The following is a 19,349-nucleotide window of genomic DNA, read 5'->3' on the forward strand; positions in this document are numbered from 1 at the left end:
GTCTTTTGGGAGGCTACCAGTAGTAGGCGATAAACAGAAAATATAACTTTTTTCAGTAACGAACGGCGGAAGAGAGGGTTGTTGAACTCCGACCTTTTATGCATTGAAACATGGCCACTATGTTGTAGCAACGTGGGATTCGTTCTAATAATTTGGAAAATTAATTTTGTTTGGACTTTTTATCCAAGAAAGGGTAAGCAACGATTTGAATTCCTGTAATTCTAATCATCGCCAGGAAGTATTTCATACTTTCAGGTTACGCAACAGAATTCTGACAATGAGATAAGTGGTTAGTTCTTTGCAGAATTATTTACAAGTGTCAGCACTGATAGCTGTGCCTGATATAAATGCACAGAAGCGATGTTCTGTATGTAAAACTAGTGTTTTGTTATGTAACGATGCACTTGATAACGATGATTTATAACTAAAATAACTTAAAATGTACAGAAAGATTTTTAGTGTTGTACTTCAAACTATTTTAATGGGTTCTCCAGCTTCAGCCTACGCTAGTGATAATTAAAAATAAAGCACTTAGCAAAGAAGTGAAAAAAAACAACAACAAATGGTTTTTACATGTATTTCCAGACTGCTAAGTAATTAGACACAACTCTTTGTGAAATTCTAAAGTATTGCTGCTGATTATTTACAATTTACCATTTTTAAGATGCTTTAAAGCCAGTACATCCATAATTGCAACTTATTACATATATACAGTATGTCGGCCAATCGTTATAGGATTCTATTCTTACTTAAAAGTTCTTAACCAACAAGATGAATAAACCCTAATACTGTGTAACAATGCCAGATCAGTCAATCTTTGTGTGTTTGTGTAACAGATTGTCCAAGATGGGGAAGACACAGAAGAAAAAAGGCCTTGCTGACAAAGTGCAGAAGACCAAGACTGCCACGGAGATAAAGAACAACCCCTTTGAGGTGAAGATAAATAGGAAGAAGTTTGACGTTCTAGGAAGAAAGACAAAGCACGATGTCGGCCTGCCTGGTGTTTCCCGTTCCAAAGCCATAAAAAAGGTGAGAGCGTAGGTTGAGAGTTGGGAGATTACTTATCTTTTTTTTTTAATTTATAACCACGTTATTTTTCTTTTATCATCATCACCCCACAAGAATATAGATCTGCCTGTTGCCTGTAAAATCTGATGGATACTGTGAGTGATGCATCAGCATGAGATGGAGAAGATGTGCACGTACACTTTAGTACTTACTGCAGAAAAGATTCAAAAGATTTCAAAGAGCCAGTTGTTTTTGGTTCTATTCACATGATCTGGAATAAGCACCTGTATGTGTCATGAGTCACAGCTTGTAGCTACAAGCTCTGTGACCACACACAGGGGAGAAAGAGGAAGTGTTTACTCCTCAAGCCCGTCTACCATCGAGTTATCTTTTATCTTGTTACATGCTATGCAGCCCAAACTGGATATTTCCTGCCGGCCAGTTGAAGGAAAGCACCAACAGCACTGCCAACCAGCGCTGCTCTGCCCCAGCACTGAGGTGGAGCAGTGGTACTGTGGCTAAGGATCTGTGCCTGTGGCTGGAAGGTTGCCGGTTCAAATCCTGCTGCCAGCAGAGGAATCCTACTCTGTCGGGCCCTTAACCCCAGCAAGGCCCTTAACCCCAACTGTACAATGGCTAACCCTGCGCTCTGACCCCAAGCTTCTCTCCCTCTCTGTGTGTCTGTGTCTCATGGAGAGCTAGCTGGGGTATGCGAAAAGTCGAATTCCTAATGCAAGAAATTGTATATGGCTCATCTTCCATCTTCCAACCTGCAACCATCCCAGGAGGTTACAGGGGTGGCTGTGCTTGTTGAGCTTGTCCATGGCAGCACTCCGCCAGTATCAAGCTGGTTATTGTAGGGCTCAACCTGTGCTCGGTGGAGCAGCTCAGAGGATAGTAATTGTCTGCATTAGAATCTGTCAGACTTTAGATGGTACACAGGGTCAAACTACCAGATAGAACTGTGTTTGTGTCATCTCTGATTTAAGCAGTGTGTTTTCTTAAATCTCTGTTATAGCTGCCCCTTTTAACATTTTTAACATTTTAGAACTTATCTTAAAAATTACTTGGTATGTCGTACTCTAGTATTGTTGATCAACAAAGCATGATTTTGGTTTTTTGGTCCTGAGATCAAAATTCTTACTAAGGCTTAAAACTATAACTCCTAAAACTATAACTCTTCATTAGACTTTGCAGTTTATTTCAATTAATGTTTTTGAATCAGACAACTAATACAGCCTTCAGGTTGCTGCTATAATCTTGTTGATAATTGTGACCACTTTGGTTTATATTATAATCATAAGACACGCAAACTTGGTGCAAGAGCAGTGCTTTAAAGAAATAACTGAAAACCAGAAAGTGAGCAAATACACATATTTTAGTTCAGGTAGATATTTTCAGATAGGAACAGGCACGTAAGGTTCTTTTGGCTCCTTATTTTTTTCATAAATTGTAATAATTGAAAATATTTCTGAATGTTTTTTTTTTTTATCCTTAGCGTAAAGAGACCCTGCTGAAAGAATACAAACTGAAGAACAAGGCCAATAAAATTATTGACAGACGGTTTGGAGAATATGATACAAAAATGGCCCCAGAAGAAAAAATACTAAAGAGGTTTGCCTTGGAGAGACAGGTACTTATCAGTGCTTTTATACAACTGAAAATGTGAAAAGCAAAACAAGAATGACAGAGGGACAGTGAGTTCGTTGGGTACTTTTCTTGAGTTTCTGTGACCATAATTCTGTTTAACCTGAATGAGACAAAGTAGACAGAATTCAGTCATCCTGTACTCACAAAAACAGCGTCCGAATGTAATTAATTGTCTGCCTGTAAAGAAAGTGAGATTAGTCCTCGCTCATCTGTGATCAGTGTGCTTGTTTCAGAGGCAGTTTCAAGTAGAGGTGATGCTGTGTTTTGAAAACAATGATATATAAAGGATATCAGGTATTACTATATTAACCAAAATGCTGGATTGTATATATGTGACTGCCTGAGTTTTAACATCAGGTAAAGTAAATTCCTAGAGAATAGTGTTAATGTGATAAGTATACATGTAATCATGCTGTACATTGAACAGTTTGTCCAAACACCCCTCTGTGTTTTCATCACACTATGCTATAGTATCAATATTTTTACTATATAGCTAAAGGAGGTGTAGGGCCTGCAAAGGTGTTAATGGGACCAGGAAGAACCAAGTTTAAGACTTGCAAGTGCGAATAAAACAGAATGGTGCAAGACTGGAAAGACATGAATGCTGGTATATCTGAAAATTGAAGTTAGGATTTTCATTCTTTCATAGTGTGACTGGAGCTCATGTAAGAAACAAGCACCCATTTTTAGGACACACAAACCAAGTACTGATAGTCTAGCATTTCACAGGCGGCCACAGCTTGTTGTGCACTATAACTCAAGTCAATGAAAACTTTTTTTTTTATTTTAAATGGGTCAAACCTCTATGGGTAGTAAATATTTTGAAGTCACAGGTCCTAAAGTTTCATTTAAGATTGATTATGCAGATTTTAACTTTAAGTTGGATATTCTTCTGTAGCGCATTCATGACAAGAAGGATATCTATAACCTGAACGAAGAGGAGGAATTAACCCATTACGGCCAGTCCTTGGCAGACATTGAGAAGCTGAATGATGTGGTTGAGAGTGACAGTGACACGGAAGAAAAGGGTCTTTTGTCAGGTACGTACAGGAAGAGTAAATGTGTGACTCAACTAATGATTTTATTCCTCTGCCCCCAGTGTATTTTTCTGTACGTTTTTTTAAATGACGTACGTTCTGTAAGTGAGAGGTTCTGCAGCCCCATTTCCTAAAGTCTCTTCCTAGTTTAACAAGGCTCTGTAACCATAGCAACCAAAGGCTCTTTCAGAGAGTATCAGTAAGGTGATATCCAAGTTTGATATTAAATCAACATGCATTTGTGTAAAAATATCTTCATGTTGATACTGAAAGATGTGGGATGGACATGGACTTTAAGTACAGTTAATATGAAATTATTCAGGTTTATATTGGTGACCGTGCTTTTGATTAACAAAGTAAGTTAATTTAGATCAGCCTTTACATTTTCACAAAGAAATAAGATACTCTAATTACAAAATTCATTAAAGTTTACTTAAGGTCTGAAATAAATGCATAATGCAAACATTTGTATTTTATATTGCTTTTCAGTGGAGCACAAAAGCTGTAATTTAATATATATTAAGGAATCTCATTAAAAAATCACTCATTTAAGATATTCCATGCCAAATACACTCAATTTGAGTTTATTTCATTATTTCATTATTTAAATTCATTATTAAAAATTATAAGAAAGTAAGAACTATTGTTCCCTGATTATTATAGGCACTGTCTTCATAAGTATTTTATTTTAGTGAAATCTGAGGTTTTGTTTCCTTCAGCTTCCATCAATTGCTTGTGTTGCATAGCAACATAATGTGACTCATTTTAATGGTGGGACAAATTCCATTTCTTCTGCTGAAGATTAAAGAACAAGATGTAGTGAGGCAAAGCTAATGTGGGCGTAACTTTTGAATGGATGCTGAAGCCAGAAGAATTGGAAGAAATGTTATTTTTCCTTAAATGTCCTACAGTTGTTCAGTCATGAACCAGCACTGTTAGAAGACAAGTGTCTTCCATTAAGCCTCTCAACCCCTTCCCTGTTTCTAACATGCTCTGCGTCCCTGTTTTGACAGCGGAGCTCACTGCATCCCACTTTGGAGGAGGAGGGGGCCTGCTGAGGAAAAAGTCTCCACACGAGCAAAACAATGATGACGGCACTCATAAGCCCAAGACCCGCCAGGAACTCATTGAAGAGATGATCGTCAAGTCAAAGCTGGAGAAGGTACAGGAAGGAACGTTTCTGTCTAAGCATGGACTGATCATCAGAAAGCTCAGTTCAAAAATTCTGGTGATCAACTTGCTGTTGAACAGAGCAAACTCTGGAAATTCTTAAGCTTGGAGTATCCTTATATTAAAATTGTATCCTATAGATAGAATAAGCAGTAACTTTGCAGTTCAACTGGTGAATTTTTCACATTTGTCTTGAAAATAGAAGTACCTCAGATGTTTTCTTAGCTTTTACTCAAATGTAAATACTCAACCAGATGCTTTCTTAAATGCCTTGTTGTCCTTAATGTATTGAGCTCTCATTAAAAGTTGAAGGAGTCTAAAGATGATTATAAATTATTATTTTTGTGCGAGGCATCGCTACAAAAGAGACTGCAGTCACATTTCTTTAATGTTGTCTGTTCCATGTTGTTTATGACTTTGTCTGCGGGGTGACAAAAAAAAGTATTCTTTAGGCACAAAGCATGTCTTCTTCCCTGGAGTGTATTAATTCTTATCCTTGGCTTTTATTGGTTGTGAAATGCAGTGCAGCACAGAGGAGCTTTGTATCACATAAATCATTTACTACTGACTTCAGGGAGAATCATTTAGTCTAAAGGAAATAATTAAGTCACCATTCATAAATTTGCTGTTTATATAGTTTGATAATTCAGTTTTGGACATTTCTTTGAATTCCTTGTCTTAAGCAATGGATACACAGATAAGTTTATAATTTCATGATGTCAAGATTAAACATAGAAGCGTTTGTTGGTCTGCCTTTCACCATAATTAAGATGACTGTTGTTTGTGTTGGACAACAAGATGATCAGATGTGGTGGGGGTGGGTCGGGGTGTCAGTACTGTATTGAATGAATATAGTGTTTGCTATCCTTTCCAGCGAGAGCGACAGACGCAGAGAGAGGAAGCACAGGAATTGACAGAAAAACTCGACAATGACTGGAAATCCATTCAGAGCCTGCTGGTTCACAGGACTCCAAAGTCTGAGCTCAAGGAAGCAGATGAGAAGCCCAAGGTAATGCAGACAGGCCATATCTTCACAGCACTGGGGTTTTTATGAGAGTTGAAATGCTTAATACGTTTGAATACTGGAATGCACCATTTCATAATAACATCTATCTATAAGGTAAAACGAGGTGGTAATACAAAAAGTATGATGGAAGTTTAGTGGGAAAGTTCCTAATGATCGGCTATAACAGCGCCTGTAAAACGTTTTACAATATATCTGTAATGTATACTATAATACATGTTTCTATTAAAAGGTAAAGGTATATTATATGTAGATTAATTACACAATGTAATACTCAAGTTTAAAAAAAAGTTCAGTGCTGAAATCAGTGAAGATGTGGACACTAACTTACTCCGTTCAATTCTGACGTCATGATTTAACCGATCTGATGATCCGGATTCAGACTTTGTCAGCAGCTGTTTAAGTGCTGGGTTTCATGGAGGCAAAGAACTTAATGAAAAGGATGAGTTTGGGAGTTATCCATTGAGCTGGGCCTTCCTAAGAATAGGAAGACCAAGGTTTCTTTAGACATATAGGCTAAAGTGCTTCCAGTACCTTAATTTTGCACTTCTCATCATGATGACTTTCAGTAAAATAAAGCCGAAAGTATTCTAATAAAACATCATGCAAAATCTGACAATCTGTTTTTTCTGTGCATCAGCCTGATGAGTATGACATGATTGTACGGGAGCTGGGCTTTGAGATGAAAGCTCAACCGTCTGAGAGGATGAAGACTGAGGAGGAACTAGCCAAGGAAGAGAAGGAACGTCTCCAGAAACTGGAGGTTGGTTGTTCTGTTCTTTAACTAGTCGTTAAATGCAAAAGCTTTCATTTCTGTTTGGTGTGCTTTGGGATACTGCTCAAAGGATTTAATTTTTATCGGAGACAAGATTACAAAAGGTACAGTAAGTACACCACGACAAACACTGAGGTGAATTCCACATGTACAGTAGGTACGGACGAATGCAAAGTTATTTGCAGCTGCCGTTAACAAAATAGTGAGACAATGTTTATACTTTTTTTAAGAAAGCGTGATCAACAAGGATTTCTGTTCGTTGTTTTGTATTGTATTTCAGTGTTGGGAAAGATTTATTTTGCTAATCTCAAGATAAATATAAAAGCTGACACAGTATAATGCTTGTACTGACTTTATAACCAAGAAAAGGCTTGTTTTAAAATGTGTATTTTCTGAAGGCCGACAGGTTGCGCCGAATGCAGGGGGACATTGAAGAGGACAGCACGAAGAAGGTCTCTCATCTCTCTGCAGATGATCTGAATGATGGCTTCATATTGGATAAAGAGGACCGCCGTACACTCTCATACCAGGTCTGTAATTAGAACGTATGCCACAACTCTGCAGTTCTCAAATATGGACACATTCTTAACATCTCCCATGGGACATCCCTAAGGTTTTGACAGTGAATTGAGTGGGAAACATTATTTTTGTCACTTCTGTTTTTAATGCTAAGAAAGAAATAATGAAAATTCATATACTTATGTTCCTGAAAATAAATGCTGCACAGAAGTGGTTATTCAGCTTGAATGTCTGTGAAAAACTGTACTTTTTTAGAGCCGCACACTGCAAGCGTATAAAGTTAAAATACAAAATGACGCCACTGCCATCTAATTTGCAAAGTAGGAATTTTGTATAGTTTGCTTTCTCATCCTCTGGTTTCTTAAATTAGGTGTACCTTGAAATGTGATATCCATACAGAATGTTGATGTTGGCAAAGAGATGATTTTTTCAATTTTTCTGTGTTGATCCCAAATTGTGTAGTTGCTATGAAATACTTGACATTCCAAGATACAAAGAAAATAATTCACTTTAAAATGGTTTAAACAAGTTAATTAACTCCTTACAATAACAGAAGCCATCCTTCTGGAAGTGCCTAAAGTCTATAAAGATGTTTCTTATTTTGTTGTCACAATCATTTATGTTTTTATAGTCAGTTTAAAGCACTTTAAAATTGGTTTCAGGCATAATAACTGGAGCAGTTGAGTTTCTGTATCATTATGTTTTCAGAGTTTAGCTATTGTGTTTTAGTTTTTTAATGTCCTATTAAAGCTTACTTGTAGTCTCTGAATAATCTCCTTTACTGATTGTGTGACCAGCTCATTAGAGCAGTAACTCCTTTTGTGCTTTGCCTACTCAGGATGGGAAGTGGAACATCGAGGCGGATGAGGAGGGTGAGGAATCTGGGAAAGATGAAGAAGATCTAGGAGGAGAGGAGGAAGAGGATGGAGAGGAAGGTGGGGAGAGTGCAGATGAAGAGGAGGAGGAATCTGAGGAGGATGCAGAAAGTGGTGATGAGGGCAGTCACTCTGACTTGGACTCAGAGCAGGACAGCAACCAGGAGGAAGATGAAAAGGAGAAGACAGATAAAGAGGAGGCCTTTCCCGTAGTACAGAAGACCCTGACCGAGGAGGAGAGAATAGCACAGCAGGAGGCCGCAAAAGCTGAGCTCCCATATACATTTGCAGGTAAGACATCAGCCTCAGGATATTGTCTGTTTCTACTAAGAGTGGGACACAAATTCAGGACAGTTCTTCTGTCTGAAAAAAATTCAAACGTCCATTCTGCTTTTTCTTCTGTGAGTCTGCAGTTTTTGCAAGAATAAGGCTTTCTGACAAAATGCTTCTATTTCAATTTTCTATTAAGCTCTAGGTACTTTCAGTTTTTTACTTTTCAGCACAGAAAAAGATTTGTGTCTGTATTTCAAACTGGAACTTGAGGAATCTTTGAATAGAACTGAAAATGTTTAGACAAAAGTAGTGATGTTAACTTTTACCCTTTTTTTCTTTTCTATCCTCTTTAGCTCCTGAAAGCTATAGTGATTTGCTGTCTTTAATCCAGGGGCATTCACCTGAGAAGCAGTGCATTATTGTTGGGAGGATTCAGAAGTGCAATCACCCAAGTCTTGCATCAGGAAATAAATTCAAACTTCAAGTATGTGGTGATCAATACATCTCGTACATTTATTAGACAATATTGTAGCTGTCATTGGGGTCTATGCTAGTAATATCATGAATAAAAAGATTATATTAGCAATGTGTTTTCTAGAGGATGTTAATGTTTTATACACTGCCTGGATGTAGGACAATATATTTGGTGTTTTGTCAGACACCCATGCAGCTGTATGCAAATTATACCACTAAGTTGTCCTATTTAAATTATATAATTCTGTCGTATGTTTATCAGCTGTTGCTGTCATTTTAAATTCTGATTTCCAGAAGAGAGAGGAATGAAAGTGAAAAGCTACAAGTTGAAAACCCAAGTGCTTCCATAATCAGAATAAACACTACTTAAAATTAAACTGCCTCATCTTTTTGTCCTTATGAAAATATTTTTGCATAGATTGTTTTTGTTTTGTGCCGTAACCGGTGCTTCTGTTACTTGTTTATTTTTCAGAAATTATTCGGCTTCCTACTCGAATATGTTGGTGAACTGGCAACCAGAACTCCCGCTGACCTGCTAACAGTGAACAAGCTTGTTCCGTAAGCACCTACCGCCACCCTTCTCATTGTTTTTCTGCCCACTCCTACGCCTTCTAGCAGCTAAATGAGCAAAATAGTTGAATGGCTTATTCTTGCAGAAGATGACCTATGACACTTCTTTAATTTGGCCCATTGATGTCTGTTTGATTGATGGAGCTTGTACACTTATCTAGAAAAGTAGAGGCAACTTCCTGTTCTATGCACATGCTTTTCCTGTGCAGTGTTGTGACTGAAATAGAAGTCTGCTAATAAGATGCTTAAGTTTGACACATAACTTCATTAATTTTTTTCACAAAATACTTTTATACTAATGTTTTACAAAAAGCCATCCTTTGAAATCTACTTGAAAGTTTAGTTATCCCAAAATTAAAAGCCTTTGTTTGACTATACCTAACCAAATGCCTTACAAAAGCTGCCTCAGTAATTAAAAAGGCAGTTACAAAAGGGCACCAAACGGAGATATGACTCATTGTGAACAGGTACCTTTTGACCTGATTCTCTGATTTAGGTATGCATTGTAAATTGTACAGAGAACGTTATATGACGTGCAAAAGGCATCTTATATACAGTAAGAAGTTACAGTATATGTATTGTGTTATTAGCATCAACAATTAGCTTAACGTCTCCACCAGCATTTTCTTCTATTATTATAACGTTACTATTAAAACTGGCAGTTTTTAACAGGTATCAGCCCACATTGAACGGAAGGTCACAATTTGCCAATCAGAACTGCAGCTATAGAACTGTTATTTTTGTGCTAATTTGTCCCACACCCAGGCAGCTGTATGGCCTGTGCCAGATGTTCCCTGAAGCCGCCTGTACTTCGATGCAGTCAATTCTGTGTGACAGTGCACATGACATGGAGGAAGCAATAGAACTTAAAGGACGTTCTCCTTTTCCAGGTCTTGACATGGTATGGATGTCCCAGAAATATAGTACTGTAGATGGCTTTGTCTTCAGATATGTCTGGTTGTATAATCCATCATATAAGCTAGTTTACCATCAGATCGCATCTTATGAAACGTGTTAGTAAACTGTGCCTTCTTTCTAATCATCTTCTGCCTTCTACTCAGCTGATTTATCTGAAGATTGCATCCCTTTTGTTCCCTGCTTCGGACTTCAGACACCCTGTGGTCACTCCTGCTATGGTTTACATCAGTCAATCACTTACAAAGGTGGGTATTTACTAACATCAGTCCAGCTTTATTTATCAATGCAGTTACTTCTTCTCAGCCACTGATTTATGGAATGTGTGCTGTTTTCTAGCTCTTCTGACAACTTTCTGATGGAACTTCAGAAACCTTTGATCCGGGCTGACTGAGATATGACAGTTATTGTCTTGTCACTTTTAGCACTGAATAATTTATTTAATTAAAAAAATCACTAATCATTCTGCAAATGTTAAATGCAGACTATATAAACAAATGAAATTAAAATGCTTTTTGTGCTTCTTTGCAGTGTCCAGTTACTACGTTGGAGGACGTGACTACAGGACTTGTGCTTTGTTCCCTCACAATAGAATATGTATCGCTATCCCAGAGATTTGTACCAGAACTCATCAACTTCCTTTTGGGGATTCTGCATTTAGCAGTCCCTGATAAAACATCATTAGGTACAGTATATGTGATGTTCTGGTCTAATTTCTGCACTATGTTCTGCTTATTTGTTGTGTCTGTGACTAAGTTGATTTGAGTGGCCAGTAACAAAATCATTATCATCGTCATAACACCTGGACAACAGAGGTCCGTAGCGCCGATCTTATATGGCCACGTCCGGTGGCACGGCTCCTTTCCTTCAGTATAGTGCATTGGGAACCATCGCCGATCTGCTGAACCAGTCCTACAGGACTTGGTAACAAAAGGATGGTTATGATTTCTACATTTAAAACCATTTTAATGAAAAGACTAACAAAACTTGGTTTTAACTTAGGGTTTCATTCGAGTTTGAGATCTGTGCCACTCAAGCAGTGTAAATAAAACGTTAGCAGGAATGGAATTATAGCCAGCCTTGAAGTATAAACACTGGAGTAGAAATGTGCTCAGGTGTTTGAAAATTAATTCATTTAAAAATGGTAAACCTTTAGGTGGAATAAGTGGAATTCACATCTCATCGAATTCAACAATTTTGATCACTTTTTGTTTTGTTTTTTCAAAATGTTCAGGGTTGGTCCTGTGAGGGAAAGTAGTAGTAGGCAGGAACAAGACAATCATAGTATGATAGAGCGTTTAATATAAGATGGGGCTGTTCAATCCTAGTCCTGGAGGGCCAGCGTTTCTGCAGGTTATTTAAAGGTCTCTTTAAAGCGGCAACTTCTGAAGAGATGGGCTAAATTATTAAGATGGTGCAGTTAAGGGTTGTGGGTTGATTTAGCTTATTAAGAATTGTGTTGGAAAGAAAACCATAGTGGAAATGATTGGACAGCCCTGATTAAACAAAGTGTGTATGTGGAGTAAGAAAAGCCATGGATTGAGGAAGGAATTGATTGACACGGATCACAACAAACTTTTGTTTTTTTTGGCCTTTTCCATTTGCAGCTATAGCTCTACCATCTTCTCCCTTTTATAATTTTTTTAACTGGACTTGGACCCTGCTAGTACAAACATTTATCACCTTAAGTATGTTGTAGAGGTTTTGTAATAGATAAGATAATAGATAACTGTTTTATAAAAGTTAAGAAGGAAGGAAGGAAACTCAATAAAGAGCCAACAACACATTCTGATAATTCTAATGCCAGGAATTATAGCATTAGCAGAGGCTAGCTAAATACTTGCAATGTGCTGTCACTTTAACATACATCACAGTGGACTCAGCTGGATTTTTCAAGGTCTGTTAGGATCTTATTGCAATGATATATTTCTCTGTCTCAGAAGCATTTTCAGTGGTAAAATGCTATCTAGAATCTTTAAATTGATCCCACTGAATTTATTTTCTTTATTTTCTTTTTAGACACTTTTACTTTAAGAAGCTTTTTTTTGCTTGATTAATGATCCAGAACATGTAATATTTCTTAGAAAAGGTTTTATGCCAATTAATACTGAGTTTTGGATTGTGATCCCAATTTAGGCTTTTAGCCCACATTGTCATCATCCATGTACTCATGTATGATCATTACAGGTTGCTGAGTTGTTCAAATCAAAACTGAACAAATGCTGTTCCTATGAAAGAGGCATACAACACACAAAAGCTCAAAGTGTACTAAAATTCTTCACTTAACATCAAGCAATTTGAGTTGTTCTTAAGGGTTAAATATAGAATTAAGATAGCTTGTGTAGTAGTGCTGGACAGCTGCAATGTACGACACCTGCAGGCACCTGTCAATTACATCTTGTTCACTGGGTCTTTCAGGGTACGCTGTGGTGCCTCCGTTCAAGGCAAAAGGGAAGAGCTCTGACCTGCTGGTGGTGAAGAATGAAAAGGTGGCTGAAGTTTGGAAGATAAAGCAACAGCCACTCTCTGCTGTTCAGGGGCTGAAGTTTAAGGACAGTTTGGAGATTGACCATTTCAAGTAAGAGAACAGTCTTTGAAAGTGGCTGGAAACAATTAAGTTGTTCTTTTTTGCATGTTGTATTATATTATGGTGTTTAATATAGTGAGGTACAGAAAAAATGTAATACCAAAGTTGAATAAACATTAAATACTGTGAACAAAAGTTTCAGAACAGAGAATCATGATAAGTCTGAAACTGGAAACATAGAGTTAATATTTTGGAATGACCTTCCTGAGCATGCACTGGTGAAAACTCTTGGTAACATTTGCACATAGACCAGATGAGTTTCTGGCGAGGTTGCTAAGGAGATGCTCTATCATTCCTCCTGTACAGCTACAGCCAGCAGCTAATTAATGATTAAGTAATGTTTGGTCCCATGGCCTTTCTGACGGTTTCAAATCAGGAAAAAAGAATGGTTATATTGAACCCTTGTTGGGGTTTTTTTTCTGGAGCGTTGCCATTGTAATCTTAGCTGTGAGTGGTCCTGCATTGTCGTGCTGGAAAATCAATTCTAGATTGGCTTGCAGGAGCAGAACAACTGCTGGCTCAAGGTCATCTTCAGTGTATCACTGAACAGTAACATTGCTTGACTTGAGCATTATGACTGTCCACGTAGCATACAATACAACATCTCAACACACACTATGCTCAGGTCTGTGAAGGGCAAAATTACATTTGTTGGTAAATAAAACACTCACTCTGTACTTGCACCTCGGGTCTTACAGATGGTAATTTCATCTCTTAGCTATAAACATGTCATGCCTGAGTGACCTTCAGCAGTAGCATGTAATAGCAGAATAACTGTAGCATGCAGAGAGCTACAGTGATTCTGCTGATGTTCAGGTCACCGCTTCCTTGAATGTCTTGTGCTGTAGCTGCTGCAGTTTGAAGATGATAACACAGATGGTGACAGTCCTGGTTCAGTGGTCTGTGCCTCACAGAACCAGTTTACTAATTCCTCTAGACAAGTCAGCTTATTGTTAATGCATCTCATTCTCTGTGCCATTTTGCTCACATACAAGCTGCCTTCAGTCACTGTTATTTTTCTTTCACTGCTGTACAGCCTTCATAGTTAAGTGTACTGTAGCACCCTTTTGGTAGTCCTAATTCATGTATCAAGATACATGCTGAGACAAGCATGTGTTAAGTGTTTGCAAATACTCATAATTATCACAATAGTGTGAGGCCTATAAAAGGCCAAGGATGTCTCTGTTGAGCCTAGTAAAGTTTCACTTTAAGAAGTGTGAACAGATACATAAGCAAGTTGTGTATTTTTATTTTAGCAGCATCTAAAGTTATAGTTGTTTAGTTGCTGGCTTCTGTCTTTGTAGGACCCTAACACCTTGTATGTTCCAGCAAACAGATCAGGAGACTTAAAAGGCCGTGTTTGACGTTTCCTTTTCCTGAGACTATTTTATGAGTTTGTTAAATTAGTTAACCTGATAAAGCAGCTGTAGAGTTTAGTACAGAAAGCTGCGTTCATGAACAATTTGAAACTGAGACCTATGCTACTTAGAAGAAGACTTGAACTCCCTTGTCTTGTCTTGAACTTGAACTTTCAATTTTTAAATCTAGAATTCTGATATTGAACCTCTGATTGTTGTTTTTTTAAGAGTGGAAGACCTCACTGGTAGAGTTTACTAAAATACTTAAATGTCTGTTGACATTTTAAGTCCTCAAAATCAGTCCAAAACAAGATGCATTCCATAATTTTGTTATTCTATGAAAGGAGATAAAGAGTCTTCAGTAAATTTAAGTATTGGACCAATTTTCATGCCCGATCTTCACGTTCCGCTCGATATAAGAAAAAGCAGAGTCTTGAAATAATATGCTTTATATTTTCAGAGCAAAGAAAATTGGGGGTAGTATGACACTGTAAAAAAAGATAATTACTTTTACACTGTAAAAAAATATGATTTAGTCTTTCCTGTGGAATGGTGGCAGAACAGTAGACACTTCTGTAGTTTGAGAAGCTGAGGAAAAACTGTTCTTTTTTCACTTCTGTTTTTCTGTGTTGCAGATTCTCCTCATTGGCTACTTGTTTAGACCTTGTGAAAAGGTGCACATCACTGTATAAATCATTACCTTCCTTCAGCAAAGTCTTCCAGCCAATCGGAACTCTCCTTATGAAACATCTTCCTGTAGAAAACTATCCTTCCCACTTACGGGTTAGTACTATTGCCTCCATACTGATAGTGTGGGTCAATAACTTTCAATAAATAAAGGTCTAACAGGACAAGCATCCTTTCAGTGATGGTGATCTGGAGTATTCCTCAAGCAATAAATATTAATAGACAAAGTATCAGTCATGAATTGCTCCAGACTCCATAAAAATTAAAAATTCAGTAAAGTAAGGAAACATGACAGTGTCTCGGTAGGCCAAGTTGTTTTGGTATAAATTTAACTTTTCAGCTCACGCTTTACCATCCTGCTACACAACTCGCTGCTACAGAAATCCTCAGACATACTCTGTTAAAACCAAAGTGGCTCTAGACCTTGATTTAATACTTAAGAAGATGCCAAAATCTGAAAATACTATCAAAGGAGAAGTCAGTAGTATTGCTTGAGAAAACCCTGAGCTAAGAAGAGGCTTACCTGTGTGGCATGTATGGGAGGCGAGCAGATATTCATCACACTTTACTGAGAGATCAGGCCAAGCCTGATTGTGACCATAGTGGAGCAGATGAGAAATTCCTCTGTAGGGTAAATTAAGATCTCTGTGAAATGCTGATGGAAGGAATGTTCTGATGGAACCACTAGGAGTTCACACTGAGCAGCAAGGTGCTCAGCCTGAGAAACAGAATGCCAATGATGGTTGACCACTAACCCCTGTGAAGCAAATTTGGTCCCCACCGATGGAATTTGCAATATTGATGCATCAGTTAGAAGAAAAAAAGGTTTAAATATGAGGACGGAAAGAAGTGTGATTACATCCCAAACAAAAGCAGACAACTTTTAAGCATACAGTTCAGGTCAAAACATCCATGATATGTATCACAGACTTCCAGTTTTTTATGTTGGTATATTAAAAGTTTAGGATGTGCTTCTTGTCAGCAGTTTTACTTCAGCAAGATTAATTAGTAAATAGTTGTTCTTTCATGTCAGTACAACCCATGAAAAATAAACATCACTATTTCAAAATATGAAAAAAGTTGGCTTAAAAAGAAGTTATCAAAGAACATCGCTTGTTTAGTTGGTTTCACGTAAAATCCTGTAATCAGTCCCAACACGACCCTGGTTGTTTTGGTTAATTTCAGTCATCCATTTTTTTTTTATCTAGGCACTTCATCAAGACATTCTGGAAGCAATAAACAGCACTCCAACATCACATGTGCCGCTAGTGTTGGAAAAAAAGAAGCCTGTTCCTCTGAAATTGTACACGCCGAAAATCGTGGAAGTGTAAGTGTCTTAAATAAGTCCAACCGAGTTAAAGTTTCAGTATTGCTAAATATGAAACTGAATATTTTACAAAGCTAGCTCGAGGACACCTTACAGATTTTTACACAATGGAAATGCTTCAACGTGTGGCGTAAAAACAAACTTGTGGTCTCCCCTGAAATTCTTTCTGATCTCCATTTTTTCATGACTTGCTTGTGTTTCCAGCCTGGACTACGGAAAGAAGCGTGGATGCACAAAACAGGAGAGGGAGCGAGAGAGGCTGAAGCACAAGTACAAGAAGGAGTTCAAGGGAGCGCTTCGGGAGATCCGCAAGGACACCAGGTTCTTGGCCAGGGAGAAGCTGTCTGAAGTTATGGCCAGGTATGTAAAGTCTTTTATTGTTTGTTTTTGTCTTGGTGGGCTTTGAATTGGAGTTCCTGCTGGTTTTGTGTGTAATTGATTTTGTCTGATTTTGGTTTGTGTCTATATTAATTGTAATGTTTCACCTGAGATACAGTATTTCATAAAAGGATGCTTTGGAAAGCAAAGCATTTGCCAAGTACAAGATATACAAGGAATTTCTCTTGGTGCAGGTGTTGACATAAATTCCAATAAGATAAAGGGGGAAAAAAAGAAATCTACAGATAAAAATAATGATCGGAGATATGTACAATTTAAAAGCATCCAGACACTTAAAAGAGAGAGATAATGATTGAACTCCTTTGTGTGATTAATTGTGGCTTCATATTGTTGCTTCAAGCTTTGAAGCTCTTCAAAATGTTTTTCTGAATAGATTGTTCTGAAAAGAAAAGCTGTAACTTTCAGTCATAAATCTGTGTTGGTTCTTGCCAGTTTAAAATTTTTGCTTTAGCCAAATCTAGAGCAAAATATTTTTCTCTAAAGCAAAATATTGTCCTCCAGGGCTAATAGATTTTTAACTTGTATACACTCTTTTTATACATAAGTAGGATTTTACATACAGCTTGTTGTTACAAAAAACTTTGATATATCAGTGGAACGCAATCCTTTGTTTACTTCAGGGATCCCCAGTCCTGCTTCTTGAAGGACATTGTGTCTGCAGGTTTTTTTTTATTTAAAAATTGCCATTTGTATATATGGAATATGGAATAATAATTTAGGAATTGCCTGGTGTGTCTTTACGTCTTGGCATACAATACTGTATAACTGTACTCTCACAGGTAGAATGAGGAACTGCAGAATGAGCTTTTGCCACCTGCTCAGCCATCAATCCACCAATCTTTTTACATGCTGCACGTTTCACAGGTTTATATAGGAGATTAAACACCTTTCTAAGGAGAGAAGTGTCCTTCACTATCACAGGGGTCACTGTTGACTGAAAGCCTTGAAAGCTCTGGCCATCAGTGTCCAAGCCTTAACACATCTATGTACAATGCTTAACGCCACTGCCGGGGGAATTCCTCTCACGGTGATAGGGACTAGTGACATGACCCACACTGGAAGTCGCTGTACTCAGTTCAACTGTCTACACCTGGTCATTCCACTCAAGAGCCCAGATATTATAGCTGTTCTGATACGTCATCCATTTGTAATTTTTATTGAACATTTGAGAAACAAGGGCAAATGGTCACAGACTAGAAGGCCTTTTTTTAATGGTATATGGTTTGTGGTGTCTTTTTTTTTAAAGTGGGGATTTGTTCTTAAATGTATCTAGGTTAGCTAGATCATTATTCAGAAATTGTTCAAATTCCATTTTATAATTGATATTCTGTGTAAATCAGTTCCATCTATCTTACATGGGCCATGTATGTTCTTGAGAGTATGAATCGTTATTTGTTTTCTGCCACAGGGACTCGGAGAGGAAGAGGAAGGTGAAAGAGCTGTTTGGCAGCCTGGCAACACAGGAGGGAGAGTGGAAAGCTTTGAAGAGACGGAAGAACAAGAGCTGAGGTCCTGCTAAGATTCACTGCCCTTTAACATGTCTCCGGCACACATTGGGGTTGTCCCGTTAATCTCATCGTGTGCATACCACAGGAGTTTGGGATCAAATCCTCTCTTAGCCTGCAAAAAAAGCTGTTGTCTTTGTTTAATGGTTTCTTGTCCATCTGTTTTTGATTTCAGTTATGTTCATTATGTATTTGTGAGCTGTGTAACCCCCCTCAGAAAACAAACCAATTTCATGTCCCGTTTTTCTGTTGATGGTACTGCATTACAGCAGTTGATCTTGTGTGTTCAAGAGTCTTGGTGCGTTTCTTTTTATGATGGACTGGGTTAAAACATGAACTTTAGTAAAGTGCATTTTACAGTGTTTCACATCTGTGTGCTTATGTGCAGCAAAGGCTTGCTTTCACATTTGTACAGGGCAGACAAACAGAGTCCCATCAGCGCTACCACAATAAGAACATTAGGAAGGTTACAAGTGAGAGGAGGCCAATGGCCCATCTAAACTGTTTAGTGGTTAGTAGTTATTTTATCCAATGATCTCATCCAGCTGTTTCTTGAAAGAAACCAGGGTATCGGCTTTAACCAATGCCGGGTAGCTTGTTCCATACTCCCATAACCCCTCTTAGGTAAAGAAGTGCCTTCTGTTCTCAATTTGAAATGCACTTTCACTTAATTTCCATATGTGCATTCTTAATAGTGAAACACAAACGGTATCCTACAACCATGACACTGCCGCTATTCTCTTAGGTAATGAAAGTGTTTGACTAAATTGATAAAGATATTTTTAAACACATAAAAAATTTAAAATGTTTTAGTGTTGATGAGGGAGTAAAACGTTGATCTTTTTATTGTCCATTTTAGCTGCTTTCTATAGAAAGCAATTAGTGAGACTTTTCTTCTCATTACTATAAATGAATATAAAAGATTGTATTAGCTACCGGTTAGTATTTAGACAATTACTTTTATTAAATGGTTGTACTGTTGTATTATCCAGATGGGTTGTTTTTATGTTCTCTTGTAAAATACATAAAAAGTACCATTTTAATGAGGAATTATGGTATATCACACCCAGTGTTTCATTGCAGAGGATAATGTGGAACTTCAGATTTGAATACAGACTTAAATTAAAGACTCCTTAAAAATAGGAATCCCAGTTCCATGTTTTTTTTTGTTTCTGTGCAACTTTCCTAGAGCCAAG

At 37.6% G+C, this 19,349-nt stretch overlaps 1 protein-coding gene across 1 annotated transcript; it reads left to right on the forward strand.

Annotated features, from left to right (window-relative positions):
• Positions 1-96: 96 nt before the first annotated feature.
• Positions 97-18,438, forward strand: nop14 (NOP14 nucleolar protein homolog (yeast)). The gene is made up of 19 exons (XM_006627197.3): positions 97-193; positions 837-1,029; positions 2,507-2,641; positions 3,557-3,698; positions 4,709-4,857; positions 5,740-5,874; positions 6,530-6,652; positions 7,063-7,194; positions 8,022-8,349; positions 8,685-8,815; positions 9,278-9,363; positions 10,141-10,276; positions 10,437-10,538; positions 10,822-10,975; positions 12,709-12,868; positions 14,871-15,018; positions 16,131-16,249; positions 16,454-16,609; positions 18,057-18,438. Exons 2-19 carry the CDS (start codon positions 847-849, stop codon positions 18,154-18,156), a joined length of 2,619 nt encoding a protein of 872 aa, XP_006627260.1. The 5' UTR covers positions 97-193; positions 837-846; the 3' UTR covers positions 18,157-18,438.
• Positions 18,439-19,349: the final 911 nt, after the last annotated feature.

The sequence above is a fragment of the Lepisosteus oculatus genome, chromosome 3 (genome assembly GCF_040954835.1).
Source record: "Lepisosteus oculatus isolate fLepOcu1 chromosome 3, fLepOcu1.hap2, whole genome shotgun sequence".
Lineage (NCBI taxonomy): Eukaryota > Metazoa > Chordata > Actinopteri > Semionotiformes > Lepisosteidae > Lepisosteus > Lepisosteus oculatus.

What these genes read in the sequence shown, in the direction of transcription:
- nop14 (XM_006627197.3), top strand. Translation starts at nt 847, where the DNA reads ATGGGGAAGACACAGAAGAAAAAAGGCCTTGCTGACAAAGTGCAGAAG. An exon ending in GCCGTACACTCTCATACCAG is followed by an intron (nt 7,195 to 8,021) that starts GTCTGTAATTAG and finishes TTGCCTACTCAG; the next exon opens with GATGGGAAGTGGAACATCGA. An exon ending in GCTCCCATATACATTTGCAG is followed by an intron (nt 8,350 to 8,684) that starts GTAAGACATCAG and finishes TATCCTCTTTAG; the next exon opens with CTCCTGAAAGCTATAGTGAT.